Consider the following 19,695-nt stretch of genomic DNA (forward strand, 5'->3'; position numbering starts at 1 on the left):
GTTTAGCAGTTACTTTATAACAGGGAATAAGTTTTTAATGACTCATTATATTACCTGTGTTGTGAATTTTGATGAAAGATGATATATAAATGAACAATACTTAAAATTATATTTTTCCAATAGCTAAAAATCCTCACTTTATAACTTTAGTTCGACTTAAAATTAGTAATTTTAAGATGTTTATCTTACATAAGAATACCTATATTTATCTCAGTTGCAAATCAAACTTTGTTGTCCAGCATCTTCTATAATTATTATTTAATTGTGACACATACCAAAATTAGACAAGGTAAACTTACTTTCTTGAGAAGTGACATCCCAGCAACTTGTGGACGGACCATAACCAGAGGCTGTATATGATGCAACTTCTGCTGTGACGTTGGTATAGGAAGAAAGGTCGCGCAGTCTGATGTGATTACCCCTGTTAGCGTCGACACCTGAACCAGCTTCATCACTCCACAAGACGTCCCATGACCAGCTGATGTTGTGGTTTGTAATTGCACAATTAATATATGCGTCTTGCCAGTACAGCGTCATAGTTGTGTTCGTGATGTCTTCAAACCAGCAACTTTGTGGTGGCGGCGGCACTGTGGGAAAACGTTATAACGAGTGAAAAAAAATATTGTACCGCCTTATGATTAATTAAAAATATTTAAATTGATGTTTCCATTAAAGTTGAGACTGTGAGAAGCTGCAAGAAATGTTTAATAATATTGGAGGGTAATATGCTAGGATTTAATTATTGTAAAATAATGAATGAAATATGTAATTAGTGAACTGCACAGTCATATAATGTAGAGTAATACCAGGGTAGGTAAACAACACCAAAAATATACACTACAGAAAGTAAACAGGGAAAGATCAGAATGTAAACACAATGAAAGGGAAATACTTTTGAAAGTAATCACCATGGAAGGTAAACAATATTGAAGATAAACAACATGGAAGGTAAACAACATGGTAGGTAAACAACATGGTAGGTAAACAACATGGTTGGTAAAAACATGGTAGGTAAACAACATGGAAGGTAAACAACATGGAAGATAAATAACATTGACTATAAACAACATGGAAGGTAAATAACATAGTAGGTAAACAACATGGTAGGTAAACAACATGGTAGGTAAACAACATGGTAGGTAAACAATATGGAAGGTAAACAACATTGAAGATAAACAACATGTAAAGCAAACAACATGGTAGGTAAACAACATGGTATGTAAACAACACGGTAGGTAAACAACATGGTAGACAAACAACATGGTAGGTAAACAATATGAAAGGAAAACAACATGGCAGGTAAACAACATGGAAGGTGAACAACATGGAAGGTAAACAACATGGAAGGTAAACAACATGGTAGGTAAACAACATGGTAGGCAAACAACATGGAAGGAAAGCAACATGGTAGGCAAACAACATGGTAGGTAAACAACATGGAAGATAAACAACATGGAAGGTAAATAACATGATAGGCAAACAACATGGAAGGTAAACAACGTGGTAGATAAACAACATGGTAGGCAAACAACATGGAAGATAAACAACATGGTAGGTAAACAACATGGTAGATAAACAACATGGTAGGCAAACAACATGGAAAGTAAACAACTTTGAAGATAAACAACATTGAAGATAAACAACATGTAAAGTAAACAACGTTGAAGATAAACAACATTGAAGACAAACAACATGTAAAGTAAACAACATGGTAGGCAAACAACATGGTAGGCAATAACATGGAAGGTAAACAACATGGAAGGTAAACAACATGGAAGGTAAACAACATGGAAGGTAAACAACATGGAAGGTAAACAACATGGAAGGTAAACAACATGGTAGGTAAACAACTTGGTAGGTAAACAACATGGAAGGTAAACAACATGGAAGGTAAACAACATGGAAGGTAAACAACATGGTAGGTAAACAACATGGTAGGTAAGCAACAGGGTAGGTAAACAACATGGAAGGTAAACGACATGGAAGGTAAACAACACGGAAGGTAAACAACATGGAAGGTAAACAACATGGTAGGCAAACAACATGGCAGGCAAACAACGTGGAAGGAAAACAACATGGTAGACAAACAACATGGTAGGTAAACAACATGGAAGGTAAACGACATGAAAGGTAAATAACATGATAGGCAAACAACATGGAAGGTAAAAAACATGGTAGATAAACAACATGGTAGGCAAACAACATGGAAGGTAAACGACATGGAAGGTAAACAACACGGAAGGTAAACAACATGGAAGGTAAACAACATGGTAGGCAAACAACATGGCAGGCAAACAACGTGGAAGGAAAACAACATGGTAGACAAACAACATGGTAGGTAAACAACATGGAAGGTAAACGACATGAAAGGTAAATAACATGATAGGCAAACAACATGGAAGGTAAAAAACATGGTAGATAAACAACATGGTAGGCAAACAACATGGAAAGTAAACAACTTGGAAGGTAAAAAACATTGAAGATAAACAACATGTAAAGTAAACAACGTTGAAGATAAACAACATGGAAGGTAAACAACATTGAAGATAAACAACATGTAAAGTAACAACGTTGAAGATAACATGGTAGGCAAACAACATGGTAGGTAAATAACATGGAAGGTAAACAAAATGGAAGGTAAACAACATGGAAGGTAAACAACATGGAAGGTAAACAACATGGTAGGTAAACAACATGGAAGGTAAACAACATGGAAGGTAAACAACATGGTAGGTAAACAACATGGAAGGTAAACAACATGGTAGGTAAACAACATGGTAGGTAAACAACATTGTAGGCAAACAACATGGAAGATAAACATTGTGTGGATAAATTTTCTCCAGGAGGGGGGTATCAGCCCCTTTCAGCCCCTTTCAGCCCTGAGAGACCCAGCCCTCTCAGAAGGGGCAAGCGTCTTGTTTACTGCTACAGCGAGTAATTGATCCCAGATGCAGTACCAGTATGCAATGTGTGGTCAAGCGACCGCCGCTCCTTGCAGACTCCAGTGTTGTAAAGCATATTTTAATAAGAGACAGTCCATCTCTTACTTTAGCAGGACAATTAAGGAAAATCCTGCTCCCACTTTATTACCATGGTAAAGATAGTGTACATTGTTGTCTATGCTTAAGACAGCAAGAATCAAACATTCTGCTTTGCTTCATGGAGGAAGTGGCAAGGAAAGAAAAAGTGCTAGGTCAGCTTTTCCTTTGTGCTGGGGGCAGTGACGGCGTGGGGCGTTGTGGCGTCTTCAGATTACTTTTGACTCTACTGAGAGTGACACTGATGCCAAGATAACCAACAAAGAACGATCTGTGCGTTAGTGTGAACAAAGTGTCTCACAAAACACGATAAATGCTTACAGAGAAGTGTGATCAACTTCTTAGTGGAATTGTGTGAACAATTATTGATGAACAGTGTAACAACGAGTGTTGCGATCCAACAGAGTGTAGTGCGACATTCTTCAAAGAACACTATTCTTCAATCAACTTAACGGATATCCGGGCATAATTACGGGTCAGATACATATACCCAGGTAAGTGTTCTAACTCATGATGTACTACTATTGACTGCACAGTTGAGTATAATGTCGTGAGTTAGTCACTTATCATAAACCCCGGTGATATGCGGACCTTTGAGTCCACACACGTAAGTTTGTCAGCAATCAGTGAATGAAATATGCTGACATAACACCCCCTAGGGGTAATTTATAATCTTACAAATTATAACTCATTTCAGCCCGTTCAGGAATGACTTCGACAGCTTCTCAAGACCTCGTCTGCAGGGGTGGCTGTGCAGGCGATGAGTTGTCTTTCTAAGTTAAGTTTTCCCTATATTTAAACTTAGCTGGTAATCCCATTTCTCAACACATTGTAGGTAAACAACATGGTAGGTAAACAACATAGTAGATAAACAACATGGTAGGCAAACAACATGGAAGGTAAACAACATGGTAGTAAACAACATATGTGGAGAAAATTCCTCTAGGAGATTGGGGTATCAGCCCCTTTCAGCCCTTGTGGAGAAATTTTCTCCAGGAGGGGGATATCAGCCCCTTCAGCCCCTTTCAGCCCTTTCAGCCCTGAGGGGCCCAGCCCTCTCAGAAGGAGCAAGCATCTTGTTTACTGCTACAGCGAGTAATTGATAGCAGATGCAGTATGAGTATGGGACGTGGTTGCTTCGACCGACGCTCCTTCCAGTGTTGCAGAGTATATTTTAATAAGAGACAGTTCATCTCTTACCTTAGCAGGACAATTAAGGAAAATCCTGCTCCCACTTTATTACCATAGTAAAGATAGTGGACATTGTTGTCTATGCTTAAGAAAGCAAGAATCAAACATTCTGCTTTGCTTCATCGAGGAAGTGGCAAGGAAGCAAAAGTACTATGTAAGCTTTTCCTTTGTGCAAGGGGCAGTGACGGCATGGGGTGCTGTGACGTCTTCAGATTACTTTTAACTCTACTGAGAGTGACACTGATGCCAGGATAACCAGCAAAGAACTATCTGTGCATTAGTGTGAACAAAGTATCTCATAAAACACAATAAACACTTAAGAGAAGTGTGATCAGCTTCTTTAGTGATAAGATTGTGAACAATAAAGACAAATCTTGTGGAACATAGTGTACCAGTGTGCATATTCCTAGACTATGGAAGACGTGGACATCCAAGGACACTTCAGCTTCTATCAAGTCACCGATATCTGTCGAAGGTGTGAAGAACACCATAGCTCACGCTACAAGAGCAAGGTAGGGGGGACTGTGCAGTTCTTGAGTCACAAGGAGTTTGTAATCAACCTATAGTCGGCAGTAAGGGGCGGACTTTTGAGTCCAAACAAGTATGTAATTTGTCAGCAATAAGTGAATGAAATATGCTGACATAACACCCCCTAGGGGTAATTTATAATCTTACAAATTATAAATCTTTACAGCCCGTTGAGAGATGACTTCGACAGCTTCTCAAGACCTCATCTGCAGGGGCGGCTGTGCAGGCGATGAGCTGTCTTTCTAAGTTAAGTACAAACCCTTTAAACTTAGCTGGTAATGCCATTTCTCAGCATATTTGTTCGTGCTCGAACCGGATAAAGGCCACACTGTGGTCCAAATATGTTGTACTACAGTGTACAAATAACCTACGAGCCAAGGTCCTTCGAAAAAAGCTGTAAAACTAGTGTTTTACAATTTAAATCAGTGTAAATGAGTCCCTCCAGACTCAATCACAGAGAATGGGCAGCCAAAAGAAAACGGGCGCTCACCCAGCGTTCACCCAAAGAAAACGGGAGCTGGGTGACTCACCCAACAAGAAAAGGGGGATGGCACCCGGCATCCACTGCTCCAAACTCGAAGAAGTGCTGACTATGACAACAACAACCCAACTGATGTTCGGTTTGTCTGAGTGTATATACACATAGTGTTTATAATGTTTATAGACAGAAATTAAGAGACAAGATTGTGTTAAAGTTTGTTTCTTATAGATATACCTATTATATTAAAGGAACTTTAATAAGGATATCCATAATCCTGTGGTATATGTGGATACAAGCCTGGAGCTACAGGAGGAAGGTTCAGAAGTCCTACCTCAGGGACTCCTGTCCAAAGATCAAGACTGCCCTCTTGGGCTGTGTTGTAAAGTTGCAGCTAAGATAATCCATCACAGGGAAGCACTTCATGAGCTCCTCAAATCATTAGATAACCTACAAGCTATTGTAGAAGGCCAGTGCAAGCCTGCATCAAGTGACGTAAGCTGCTCAGCTGATGGTGACACTACTGACAAAGACTGGAAGTCCCACACTGAGCTTAACTCAGGGGTAAACAACTGGTGGAATTCTGTCATCGCTAAGGTCCCACAGACTGACAGAGTTCAAAACACTACATTTGGGAATTCTAACACAATTCCTCTGACCACCACAGAGGGAACAAATCCTCTCCCCAGCAACGAGGGAAGCCTTGGATCTGTTAATTCTCCTACACCTGACATCTCTGCTTCAGCCACTGCCAGTCTACTTGACAGTGCACATACCATCTCTGATCCTACACCTGTCAGCACACCTGCCAATACTATTCTAGAATCTGGTAGTAGTGCTTCGACAGCAAGTTCTGAGCCAGGAGTTTCTCCACCAGAGTACGGTGCAGTTAGTGATCAGGAAACTATCACTGCACCTGATCACCTACTGCGCCGAAGTACGAACAGCAGGGACACATCTGTCAGAACTGGTAGAGGACGGGGTAGAGGACGTGGAGGAGGAAGACATCAACAGCCGTCTCACCCTCCACTAACACAGTTCCAGCGGCAGAATCTGAGGACAAATCTGCGAAACACAGGAGGTGCAACAAATCCTAGTCCACCCTCCCAGGCACCTAGGCGGTGCTCTCGCTGTCACCGGAAGGGGCACTCTGCCAACAACTGCCTGCGAGATACCAGGTGTAATTACTGTTACAAGAAAGGACATAAGGAGGACCAGTGTCGGAAGAAAAAGGAACTTGACAGACAGGGCCACCTGTTTAGAGACCTGTTCTCAGAACAAACCAGCAGGATCTCTGAATTGGTGAACACTCTCACACGTCACCCACTTAGCTACTCCTATCCCAGCCCAGCAGGTGGGATTGGGCCTTATACAAGACCACAGACCTACATCCCTGTAGCTGCCTCAGTACCCTACCTCTCTCAAGGGCAGGCACCTTACATTCCCTACACACCCACCACCTCAAGCTGACCACTTCATCATGAGGAGCCAGTCTATCAGCATCCTGTCGGCCAACATTAGAGGTTTCATTACTAATGTTGGAGAGCTCACACATAGCTTTGTGAACACTCGACGTCCCGACATGATAACTGTTGTTGAAACATTTTTGGATGACAGGACTCCAGAAAATTTTGCAAGAATTGCTGGCTACACCTCATGGATGAGAAGAGACAGGCAAGGGCAAGGAGGTGGTGTTGCTGTGTGCTTCTCTAAAAGTGTTCATGCTCAGCACATAGATGTTGCCACCCCTACACATCTTGAAATGATGTTCTTCAAGCTCTGAATAAACACTAGTACCTCTGTACTAGCATGTGCAATGTACAGACCTCAGTGGCAACACGCAGACCCTATCAACTTCCTAATGAAAAATATTGACTCCCTTCTGCTACAACACAACTGTCAACATATTATAATTGTTGGTGACCTCAACCAGCACCTTATACAGAGGGACTTTGATGACCTTCTTGCGGTGTTTGACATGAGAAACTTTGTTGATTTCCCTACTCATATCTCTGGCTCCTCCCTTGACCCAGTAGTGAGTGATCTGGCAGAAGGCATAGTCACTTGTCAACCCCTCGGCTACTTGGATCGTCTGACCACAAGGCTGTTTTTACCACACTTAAGATCCCAACAGAACGAGGTGAGGAGTTCACACGCACAACCTGGCTATGGGAAAGAGGTAATTGGCCAGCCCTTTGCTCTGAGCTCGCCACCACCGACTGGAATGCTCTTCTCCAGGGGGATGTTGACAACCAAGTGAAAGCCTTCACTGGACACATCCTTAATCTGCAACAAGAACACATTCCTCACCGGCAATATGTGACAAAGCCTGCAGATCAGCCTTGGTTTGACTTTCGTTGTAGAGAGGCTGCTACTGCTAAGTACAAAGCATGACGAAGGTATAAGAGACATCCTACCACCTATAACAGGAACTTGCACATGCAAGCCTGTAGGCATATGGGTGATGTTCAAAAGTGGGCCATTGCTAAATGGGAGGTGGACACTAAAAGAAAGTTAGCATCAGGTAGGGTAGGCTCCAAAACCTGGTGGTCCCTGGTCAAGGACAGACAAGGTTATCTGCCTGATGAACTTATTCCACCTCTAAATCGACAGGATGGGACCGCCTCTACTAGTAGTCAAGAGAAGGCGGACTTCTTTGCTGAACACTTTGCTACCAAAATGCAAGTTCCTGATCCAGCAAGGGACCCTCCTTCTCTAGCTGCACGAACTGTGTCAAAACTGTCAGTGGTGACAATAAGGCAGGAGGAGGTGCATTTCCTTCTTAAATCACTTGACCAAGAAAAGGCTGTGGGCCCAGACAAGTTGAGCCCAAGATTGTTGAGAAGATGTGCAGACCAGCTAGCAGCACCTCTAACTCGCATCTTTCAGCACTGCCTAGTACAGTGTAAATGGCCCTCTCTGTGGAAAGAGGCAAATGTAGTCCCTGTTCACAAAAAGAAGAGCAGAGCAGAAATCAGCAACTACAGACCAGTGTCACTCCTGTCAATCACTGGTAAGATCCTTGAGACAATAGTCTCAAGACAAATGACAGATTTTTTTGACTACCACTCACTACTTTGTGATCGTCAATATGGCTTCAGGAAAGGTTACTCTGCTGCTGATCTGTTGTTAAACCTCTCCACTAAGTGGCACCAGTCACTGGATGAATCCAAAGTCAGCTGTGTGGTAGCACTGGACATTGCTGGCGCTTTCGACCGGGTGTGGCACCAGGGCCTCTTAGCAAAACTTCAAGCACTGGGAATTGCAGGCTCTACGCTATGTCTCCTCAGTGATTACCTTCATGGTAGATCTCTAAGTGTAGTCCTCAATGGAACGGAATCAGCAAGGCATCCTATTGGGGCAAGCGTTCCACAAGGAAGCGTGCTGGGTCCACTGTTATGGAATGTCTATTTCAACGACCTTCTTCATCTCATCCCAGAATCACATGCATATGCAGACGACTGTACACTGACATTCACTTATCCAAGAGAAGAAATGCCAGCTGCTCTAAGCTACATCAATCACCAGCTGAGAGCTATATCAGCTTGGGGAAATAGATGGCAAGTAACATTTGCACCTGAGAAAACGCAAATGATGATCGTCTCTAGGCACCATGATGGTAATGCTGGTGCAGTAGTAAGGATGAATGGGAGGATGTTGGCACCTGGAGAAGAAGTTGATATCCTTGGGGTGAAATTTGACTCCAAACTAACCATGAAGAACCATGTTGTGAATCTTGCAAACCAGGCAGCCAGGAAGCTTACAGCACTTCGCCGTATCTCGCATCTGCTTGACAGTAGGGGTTGCAAGATTCTGTACGAGGCACAAGTACGCTCACACCTTGAGTATGCTCCACTTTCTTGGTCTGCCTGTCCCCCCTCTCATCTGCGACTGCTTGACAGAGTAGAGAACAGAGCAAGACGTCTCATCTCTCGCCTGGACCCATCCTGGATAGATCTGTCATTTCAGCAGAGCCTTCAACATAGGAGGTATGTGGGTGGCCTTACTGTTATGTACAAGGCCAATATTGTCAAAGTACCACACTTGGATCCACTTCGAGGACAGCGTGAAACAAGCTTTTATGCCACAAGACGGGCAGAAAGCAGCAACTTCACTCTGGCTGTACCCTTCTCCAGAACATCACTCCATCTGAGATCATACATACCCAGGATGACTCGAGTATGGAACACATTCGTACAGCATAATGATGTCAACGAGATAAAGTCAGTTGATCAGATAAAAATGCTGGCCCACAGATGGCTCCAACTTCATCCTGTTCCGTACTTGTATGTCTCATAACAATAAAAATGCTTTCAAATGAGCTGATGTAGGTAACAGCTCTTAGCTTGCCAATAAAGTTAGGAATCCTTAACCTGTAATATAGCTGTCAATAAAGCTAGGGATCCTTAACCTTGTCAAACCCTGTGTAAAAAAAAAAAATAAATAAATAAAGTGTAAGCTTTCAAATACATATTAACAGTGACATTTATATATGTGTAAGTAATATTCACGTGTGATTTACAGTTATACAGTGACATTTATAGTGTATAGTGAATGAAGTGTATAACATCGTTATTTACGATTAATCATCGTGGTCAGGCTGACACAGCAAACACAAGCCATAAACACCAGCCATATGTACTGTGTACCCTTCATGGTCATTGACCCTGAGGTTAAGCTTAGTGGGTCAGTAGTGTCTGACTCGAATATTGCTGACTTAAGCATAACAAAAACTCAGCTGTCTATAGCAGTACAGTGTTTTTTAAACACTCTAAGTGTGGTGCTAGAATTTTCAGTATACCATTAAAATGGCTTGTTTGAAAACTCAGTTTCAGTCTTTACAGACTAAGATTATACAATTAGAAAATCTAATTTCAGTCTGTATAGGATTAACTCAAGATACAAACATAGATTTTGATGATCTTGAGGTCAAATTTGAATTACTTGCACAACGTCTGAAAATAATTAATTCAGACTATACACATTATGAAAATAAATTTCTTGAGTCAGACCCATCTGAGGATGAAATTAAAAATGTTTTGGATAATTTTAGTAATCAACAATTAAGGTGGACAGGAGTACAGGCTATCTGCCGCAGAACTCTGTCACAGAGACCTACTGTAACTAGTGGTCAAACACCTGTTACACCTGTAACAACAAGTGTCCCATTACCAAGCTTACCTACATTGTCATTACCTATTTTCAAAGGTCATAATTATGAAGAATTCATTAGTGGTTTTCAATCCATAGTAAATTCACGAACTGACATAGATGAGATTGCTAAGTTCAATTATCTTAAATGTCTTGTGAAGGGAGAACCCTATGAACTGATTAAGTCATTTTCGGTGGTTAAAGGTTGGTGAAACGTTTCCTGAATAAAGATTCCCATATGCTGCATAAGTGTCTCAATCTTCAACTTGTCGGTTTTTCAAACTATTCGTCCCAAGGCTAGAGTTAGACATGCAGTCTTAATATCAAGCTTGAAGCCACCCAAACATTGTTTTTCAGACTTACAAGCATTTAGAATCACATTAGACAATAGTCTTAGATCTCTAGATGCTAAATATGACCTAAGACAATGTGATTGGTTTATCAGTGGTATTGTACAGGATAAGCTGTCACCACAAACTATTGAATGATTAAATATTATGTTCAATAAACGCTATTTCACTTGTGAGGAAATTAGCAATGGTTTACAAACAATAGTTACATGCATGCAAGCAACGAGACAAGATGAAAAATCCACAAATCAAGTGAATAAAAAACCTTCAACTCAGTATAAAAAGAGTATACCTACTCCCACTAAACCACAGAATGGGAAATCCCATATAGGCATTTATCAAGCTGTGAATACAACAGACAGTAAACAAACTGTCGCACATAAACGTACTCCAAAATGTGTACTTTGTGATGGAACACATTGGGCACAGTATTGTAGTCAATACATATCAATGAAGGCACGTAAACAACGTGTTCATCAGCTGGAAAGATGCATCAAGTGTTTAGGTGAACACAAGGAAGGAAAATGCTCACTGAAGAAGTGTTTTAAATGCAAGGGTATGGATCATACAGCATTATGCCCAAATACTTTTGCTGAACAGCAGCAGACTTCCACAGAATCAGGAAGTCAACAAGCAACAGCATTAAATATGAGAGATAAGTTTAAAGCAACTGCTCTCCCGATAGCTCGGGTTGAGTTATCTAATAAATTACACAAAACCAATGTGCTAACATTATTTGATCAAGGCTCACAAAGGTCCTTCATAAGAAGAACAGTGTTGCAGAAACAGAATAAACAACCCTATGCCAAAATACAGTTAGATATAGCTGGTTTTTTCCACAATTCTGGTAAACAGACATATGACCTAGCCAGAATCACTGTTGGTCTAGGAAACAGGAAAAAGACAGTAGAAACTGTGGTATTGGATGATTTGCCTAAGTCTGTGCAGATCCAGGGATTAAAAGAAACAGTTGCAGCACTGATAGCAGCTAAGGTCAAGTTAGCCTGTCCTGACATACAGACGGACACAATTAGTCCAATTGATTTAATCATTGGAAGTGATTATTATCACTGTTTTGTGCAAAATATAGTAAGTAAACTTAATGTTCACTTGCTGAAAACAGCAGGAGGCCACATGATATGTGGTCCCATTCCCTCTCAAAGTGGGAAAGAAGCTGATATTGATTCAGTGGAAAATGTACTAGTTACGAGAATAACCGCTGATCATGTACCACAGCAAAAATTATCATTACTGGAAGAAATGAATGAACCAGTTGATAAGTTGTGGGATTTAGATGCGATAGGTATTGATGTAAGTAAACCAAGCCCACAAGAGTCTCAGACTTATAACCAATATTTGTACACTGTCAAATATGAAGATGGACAGTATTGGGTTAGGTTACCATGGAAATTAAATCCACCACATCTGCCTAGCAATTATCGCATGGCTTTCGGACAGATGAAAGCACAAATACATGAGATCAGGAAGAATCCAGAGCTACTGACTGTTTATGATAATATCATACAAGAACAGTTGGACAATAAATTCATTGAGGAAATAGTCGAAGATAAGTTGAAGACAGAAGCTCATTATCTCCCGCACCATGGAGTCAGAACAGATTCTGAAACCACTCCACTACGTGTTGTATATAATTGCAGCGCACGTGCAAATAAAGATGTAGCAAGTCTTAATGATTGTCTGATGACCGGACCCTCACTAACTGAGAAGCTTCGAGACGTGCTTATGAAATTTCGCACAAACCCATATGCCTACACGGCTGATATTTCCAAGGCTTTCTTAAGAGTAATACTACAAGAAATAGATAAAGATTATACTCGATTCTTGTGGCCTGAAAATCCACATGATCCTCAAATTCCAGTGAAAACTTATCGTTTCAAATCAGTATTATTTGGTGCAACATCCTCTCCATTCTTACTAGAAGCTACTTTAAATACACATTTGAAGAAATCTGAAAGTCCCTTCAAAGAAATCTTAAAGAATAGTTTCTATGTGGACAATATTCAAGGCACTGTAAATAAAGAGGAGAATTTGAAATCCTTATACAGAGACGCTAACAAGGAGATGAAAGAAGCAAATATGCCTCTAAGGATGTGGAATACAAATTCAAAGCAAGTAAGGGAACTTATCAAAGAAGATTTCCCTGAAGCTGAAATTCCTGATTGCAACAATATGCTGGGACTTAAACAATAAATTATGCAGTACACTCACTAAACGTAGTTTACTGTCAGAGGTATCACAATGTTTTGATCCTCTAGGGCTCGTCTCACCAATTACCATAAAGGGTAAAATGCTTATGCAAGATGCATGGAAGCTCTAGAAATGAGTCAAGCATGGGATGAAATATCCAGGGAGTTTAAGCAACTTCATCAAATTACATTTCCCAGACAAATAGGTCAAGAGGGAAACATGTACACATTACATGTGTTCTGTGATGCGTCAACCAGAGGTTATGGCGCTGTAGCTTACATGAGTAATGCTGAAGGAAGTACACTAATTACTTCAAAGGCCAGGGTAGCACCCTTGAAGGTCAGAACAGTACCACAATTGGAACTGACAGCACTCTATGTAGGTACAAAATTAGCTGTCTATCTCAACAAAGTACTTGATCATCTCACTATTGAAAAAACCGTGATCAGGAGTGATAATGAAGCAGTTCTCCAGTGGTTAAGAAATAATAAGAGTAAGCTGGTCTATGTACAGAACAGAGTAGCAGAAATAAAAGAGATGCAGAGAGATTATCTCATTCTCCACGTCTCTACCCTAGAGAATCCAGCTGACATGTTGTCACGTGGTATCCCACTCAAGAAATTTGTGGATAATAAATTATGGCCCCACGGACCGAACTGGCTCTCTAATGAAAATAACTGGCCTCAGCAAAAAGCTCACATTATGCCAGAAGAAACAGTCTGCTTGAACACAGCAGAAATAAGTTGTGTAAATACTGCAGACACAACAGAAATAGTCATTGATGGATCTAAATACTCATCTTTGGGTAAACTCTTAAGAGTTACAGCTCTTGTCTTTAAATTCATTAAAGGAATAAAACCTGATTATGAATGTCTTGAACCCATTAAATACTGGATGAAACTAATACAGAAAGATGTTTTCTCTACAGAATATAAATTTCTAGAAACACAAGATAAATCCCCAAAGAAACCTGTCATGATTAATTCTTTAGGACTTTTTCTCGACTCAGAAAAGATTATGAGATGTCGAGGAAGAATTCATAATTCTTCACTACCTAAAGAAGCCATACATCCAATATTGATCCCCAAGAATCATTGGCTAACAAAACTGATTGTGCAAAACGCCCACAGTAACGTGTTACATGGTGGGGTAGCTGACACACTTTGTCATATACGACAATCCTACTGGATACCTCAAGGTCGACAAAGTGTGAAAAAACAAATAAAGGACTGTATTACTTGTCGTCACTACGATATGCGAGTATGTCAGTATCCAGGTCCACCTCCATATCCCTCTGAAAGAGTTTGTCATATCACTCCATTTGAGGTGACAGGTATAGATTACACTGGACCAATAATTTTAACCAAAACAGTTGACAAAGTTCCCATCAAGGTGTACATCTGTTTGTTCACTTGTGCTACAACTATAGCAGTACATCTAGAAGTAGCCACTGACATGTCTGCTGAAACTTTTATCAAATTATTCAGAAGGTTTGCAGCCAAAAGGGCATGTCCAAGACTGATGATTTCAGATAATGCAACGAACTTTGTTGCTGGTGCTGCTTATATAAGCAAGATCTTTGATCAACCAGAAGTACAACAGATGCTGAATCAACGGAGTTGTCGTTGGAGATACATTCCTCCTAAATCTCCATGGCACGGCGGATTTTATGAAAGAATGATCGGCATTGTAAAACGTTGTTTAAGGAAGACTCTTCATCGTCAGAGAATAGACTTAGAAGAATTCCGTACAGTTGTGACTGAAATAGAAAATAGAGTCAACAACAGACCTCTAACTTATGTTACCGATGATCTGGACAGTTTAGAAGTGTTAAAGGCTCGAACCTGTTCCTCCCATGAATGATAAAGAAATCATAGAGGATCCTTCTTATTTCGAACCTGAGCAACTCAGACGTAAATTCAAACACCTTAATAAAGTGATTGAATGTTGGGAGAAAATATGGCGAGAAGACTATCTCACCTCATTGAGAGAACATTTCTATGGACCTGGTGTTCCTGAAAATCATAAGTCCTTAAGACCTGGTGACATAGTGATTATCGACAATGATGGTCCGAGGTCCCAATGGCCACTTGGAAAAATTGTGACCATATATCCTGATGCAAATGGAATCATCAGGACAGTTGATGTTTTAAGCAAAGGTGTAGTGAATAAGTGGACAATAAATAAACTAGTACCGTTAGAATTACAAAGTGTTGAAAATAAAATTAGTGATTCTCCAGAAACCACACAGACTAAAGCTGTTCAGAAAAGACAAGCAACAGTGGTGGCGAGTGAGAAAATCAAATTAATGTTAAGTGATGAATAGTTCACCTGCAGCGAACCTCTGCCGCCCCCCAGTGTGGAGAAATTTTCTCCAGGAGGGGGGTATCAGCCCCTTCAGCCCCTTGCAGCCCTTTCAGCCCTGAGGGGACCAGCCCTCTCAGAAGGGGCAAGCATCTTGTTTACTGCTACAGCGAGTAATTGATAGCAGATGCAGTATGAGTATGGTACGTGGTCGCTTCGACCGACGCTCCTTCCAGTGTTGCAGAGTGTATTTTAATAAGAGACAGTTCATCTCTTACCTTAGCAGGACAATTAAGGAAAATCCTGCTCCCACTTTATTTCCATTGTAAAGATAGTGGACATTGTTGTCTATGCTTAAGAAAGCAAGAATCAAACATTCTGCTTGCTTCCTCGAGGAAGTGGCAAGGAAGCAAAAGTACTATGTCAGCTTTTCCTTTGTGCAAGGGGCAGTGACGGCATGGGGTGCTGTGGCGTCTTCAGATTACTTTTGACTCTACTGAGAGTGACACTGACGCCAGGATAACCAACAAAGAACTATCTGTGCATTAGTGTGAACAAAGTATCTCATAAAACACAATAAACACTTAAGAGAAGTGCGATCAGCTTCTTTAGTGATAAGATTGTGAACAATAAAGACAAATCTTGTGGAACATAGTGTACCAGTGTGCGTATTCCTAGACTATGGAAGACGTGGACATCCAAGGACACTTCAGCTTCTATCAAGTCACCAATAACTGTCGAAGGTGTGAAGAACACCATAGCTCACGCTACAAGAGCAAGGTAGGTTACGAATTTCTTGTAGTACGGGGGACTGCGCAGTTCTTGAGTCGCAAGGAGTTTGTAATCAACCTATAGTCGGCAGTAAGGTGCGGACTTTTGAGTCCAAACAAGTATGAAATTTGTCAGTAATCAGTCAATGAAATATGCTGACATAACACCCCCTAGGGGTAATTTATAATCTTACAAATTATAAATCTTTACAGCCCGTTGAGAGATGACTTCGACAGCTTCTCAAGACCTCGTCTGCAGGGGCGGCTGTGCAGGCGATGAGCTGTCTTTCTAAGTTAAGTACAAACTCTTTAAACTTAGCTGGTAATGCCATTTCTCAACAGCCCTTTCAGAAAGGGCAATGGTGTCTTGCCTGCTTCTGTGCCAACAATTTATAATTGATTCCAGATGCAATACCAGCGTGTATCATAGTCACACGACTTCCTTGCAAGAGACCACTGTTGCAAGGAGTGTCGTCACACGACTTCCTTGCAAGAAACCACTGTTGCAAGGAGTGTAGTCACACTACTTCCTTGCAAGAAACCACTGTTGCAAGGAGTGTAGTCACACGACTTCCTTGCAAGAGACCACTGTTGCAAGGAGTGTGGATTAATAAGAGAAAATCGATCTCTTACCTTAGCAGGACAATTAAGGAAAATTCTGCAACCATTTATCACCATGTTAAAGATAGCATGCACTGACATCTATGTCCAGATAGCAAGAATCAAGTATTCTGCATTGCTACATTGTAGAAGTTTGGCAAGCAAGCTTAACCTGCACTTCTGTGTGTTGAGATGCCCAGGAGAAAGGGCCGACGGAGGGCGCCGCGGGGCAGATTGCTTTTAAACTTCGTCAAGGCAACTTGTGCTTCATGCTGTAATTACAAAAACACTAGTGATCACGCATTTTGTTAATAAAAGAATCTCCACGAACACAACAGAACAATTACAGAGAAGTGTGATCAGCTTCCTGTAATGACATCACTGTGAAAAAGACAAATCTTGTGGAACATAGTGTACCAGTGCGAGTGTTGAGTATTCCCAGACTGAGTGGAAGACGTGGACATCCAAGGACACTTGAGCTTCCATCAAGTCACCAATATCTGTCGAAGGTTCATCCAACACTATAGCTCACACTACAAGAGCAAGGTAAGTTTTATATTTAGTTGACATGCCGGGGACTGCGCAGTTCCAGTGTCACAAGGGGTTCAAAATCATCCTATAGTCAGCAGTCAGGTGTGGGCTGTTTAACCCAAACAATTAGAACAAATTAGAAAAAATCTCAGTTTCTGAGATACGCTGAATAACACCACCTAGGGGTAATTATGCAACCAATTTGTCATTGACAGTTCACAATTTTTGATATTGCTTGTTTGTATGCTAAAACCACAGCACATGGTAGGTAAACAACATGGAAGGTAAACAACGTTGTAGGTAAACAACATGGAAGGTAAACACTATGGTAGACAACATGGAAGGTAAACACTATGGTAGACAACATGGAAGGTAAACACTATGGTAGACAACATGGAAGGTAAACACTATGGTAAACAACATGGAAGGTAAACTCTATGGTAGACAACATGGAAGGTAAACACTATGGTAGACAACATGGAAGGTAAACACTATGGTAGACAACATGGAGAGTAAACACTATGGTAGACAACATGGAAGGTAAACGCTATGGTAGACAACATGGAAGGTAAACACTATGGTAGACAACACGGAGAGCAAACACTATGGTAGACAACATGGAAGGTAAACACTATGGTAGACAACATGGAAGGTAAACACTATGGTAGACAACATGGAAGGTAAACACTATGGTAGACAACATGGAGAGTAAACACTATGGTAGACAACATGGAAGGTAAACACTATGGTAGACAACATGGAAGGTAAACACTATGGTAGACAACATGGAAGGTAAACACTATGGTAGACAACATGGAAGGTAAACACTATGGTAGACAACATGGAAGGTAAACACTATGGTAGACAACATGGAAGGTAAACACTACGGTAAACAACATGGAAGGTAAACACTATGGTAAACAACATGGAAGGTAAACACTGGTAGACAACATGGAAGGTAAACACTGGTAGACAACATGGAAGGTAAACACTATGGTAGACAACGTGGAAGGTAAACACTATGGTAGGCAACATGGAAGGTAAACACTGTGGTAGACAACATGGAAGGTAAACATTATGGTAGACAACATGGAAGGTAAACACTGTGGTAGACAACATGGAAGGTAAACACTATGGTAGACAACGTGGAAGGTAAACACTATGGTAAACAACATGGAAGGTAAACACTATGGTAAACAACATGGAAGGTAAACAGTATGGTAGACAACATGGAAGGTAAACACTGTGGTAGACAACATGGAAGGTAAACATTATGGTAGACAACATGGAAGTTAAACACTATGGTAAACAACATGGAAGGTAAACTCTGTGGTAGACAACATGGAAGGTAAACATTATGGTAGACAACATGGAAGGTAAACACTATGGTAGACAACATGGAGAGTAAACACTATGGTAGACAACATGGAGAGTAAACACTATGGTAGACAACATGGAAAGTAAACACTATGGTAGACAACATGGAAGGTAAACACTATGGTAGACAACATGGAGAGTAAACACTATGGTAGACAACATGGAGAGTAAACACTATGGTAGACAACATGGAAGGTAAACACTATGGTAGACAACATGGAAGGTAAACACTATGGTAGACAACATGGAGAGTAAACACTATGGTAGACAACATGGAGAGTAAACACTATGGTAGACAACATGGAAGGTAAACACTATGGTAGACAACATGGAAGGTAAACACCAAGGAGGAGAAAACACCGTAGAAGATAACCAACATAATATGAGCTCCACAGAGAGTAAACAAGATGAAAGATAAACAACTAGAGAAGTAAACATCAATTAAGGTAAATAACTTTGCTGTAGGAGAGAGAGTAAACACTGCACCTGACATATTACCTGAGTCCAGTGTTTTACCGCTGCTGTATGTTACTGGCGACTCGTCCTGGTACACAGATACCACAGATATAATATAAGTTGTACAAGGTTGTAAGTTGTTAATGACGACTGAGAATCCATATACTACTTGAGTGTCACTACCAACAGTCACGGAGTAGTAGAGAGGAAGTTCATCAGGTGGATCCCATGACACAGTGAGACTTGTCAAACCTGGCGTCACTGTCACGTTCTGTGGTGGACCACGACCTGTGACACATATTTTAAACATGTTAGTTGTTTATATTATTAATGTTAAAATAGAGATAAAACATTTTGAAATGAGAGACGTAGTTAATGATAATATATAAAATGTATTTCATTAATGTTCAGAATTTATTTCATATATAAGAAAAAATATTATCTATCATTGTTTAAAAAAACTGAAATGCAAAACTTTTGTGATGATTCCTGTTTAAAAATTGTCAACGTAATTTTAGTAAAACTATATTAACATGGGAAGAACAAAAAAAACAGTTAAATGGAACATCTTAATTCCTCATTGATGTTGGTTATGTTTATGTGGCGCCTAATAGGAAAAACTTGCAATTTTGGCTTAAATAGCGACACTCTTCTTGCCGAATAAGGCAAGCGAAAATTTGTGTACACAATAATTTAGCAAAAATAATTCTGAA

General features: G+C 40.5%; 1 protein-coding gene across 1 annotated transcript in view; it reads right to left on the reverse strand.

Annotated features, from left to right (window-relative positions):
• Positions 1-243: 243 nt before the first annotated feature.
• LOC138851245 (phosphatidylinositol phosphatase PTPRQ-like) overlaps positions 244-19,695 on the reverse strand; it is a 115,647-nt gene continuing 96,195 nt past the window's right edge. Inside the window, exons 3-4 of the mRNA XM_070080151.1 lie at positions 19,025-19,270; positions 244-587 (exon numbers count right to left, since the gene is read on the reverse strand). Of these exons, the coding sequence (XP_069936252.1) occupies positions 259-587; positions 19,025-19,270 (575 nt within the window). The 3' untranslated portion in view covers positions 244-258. The remainder of the gene's footprint in view (positions 588-19,024; positions 19,271-19,695) is intronic.

The sequence above is a fragment of the Cherax quadricarinatus genome, unplaced genomic scaffold, assembly GCF_038502225.1.
Source record: "Cherax quadricarinatus isolate ZL_2023a unplaced genomic scaffold, ASM3850222v1 Contig174, whole genome shotgun sequence".
Taxonomy (NCBI): Eukaryota; Metazoa; Arthropoda; class Malacostraca; order Decapoda; family Parastacidae; genus Cherax; species Cherax quadricarinatus.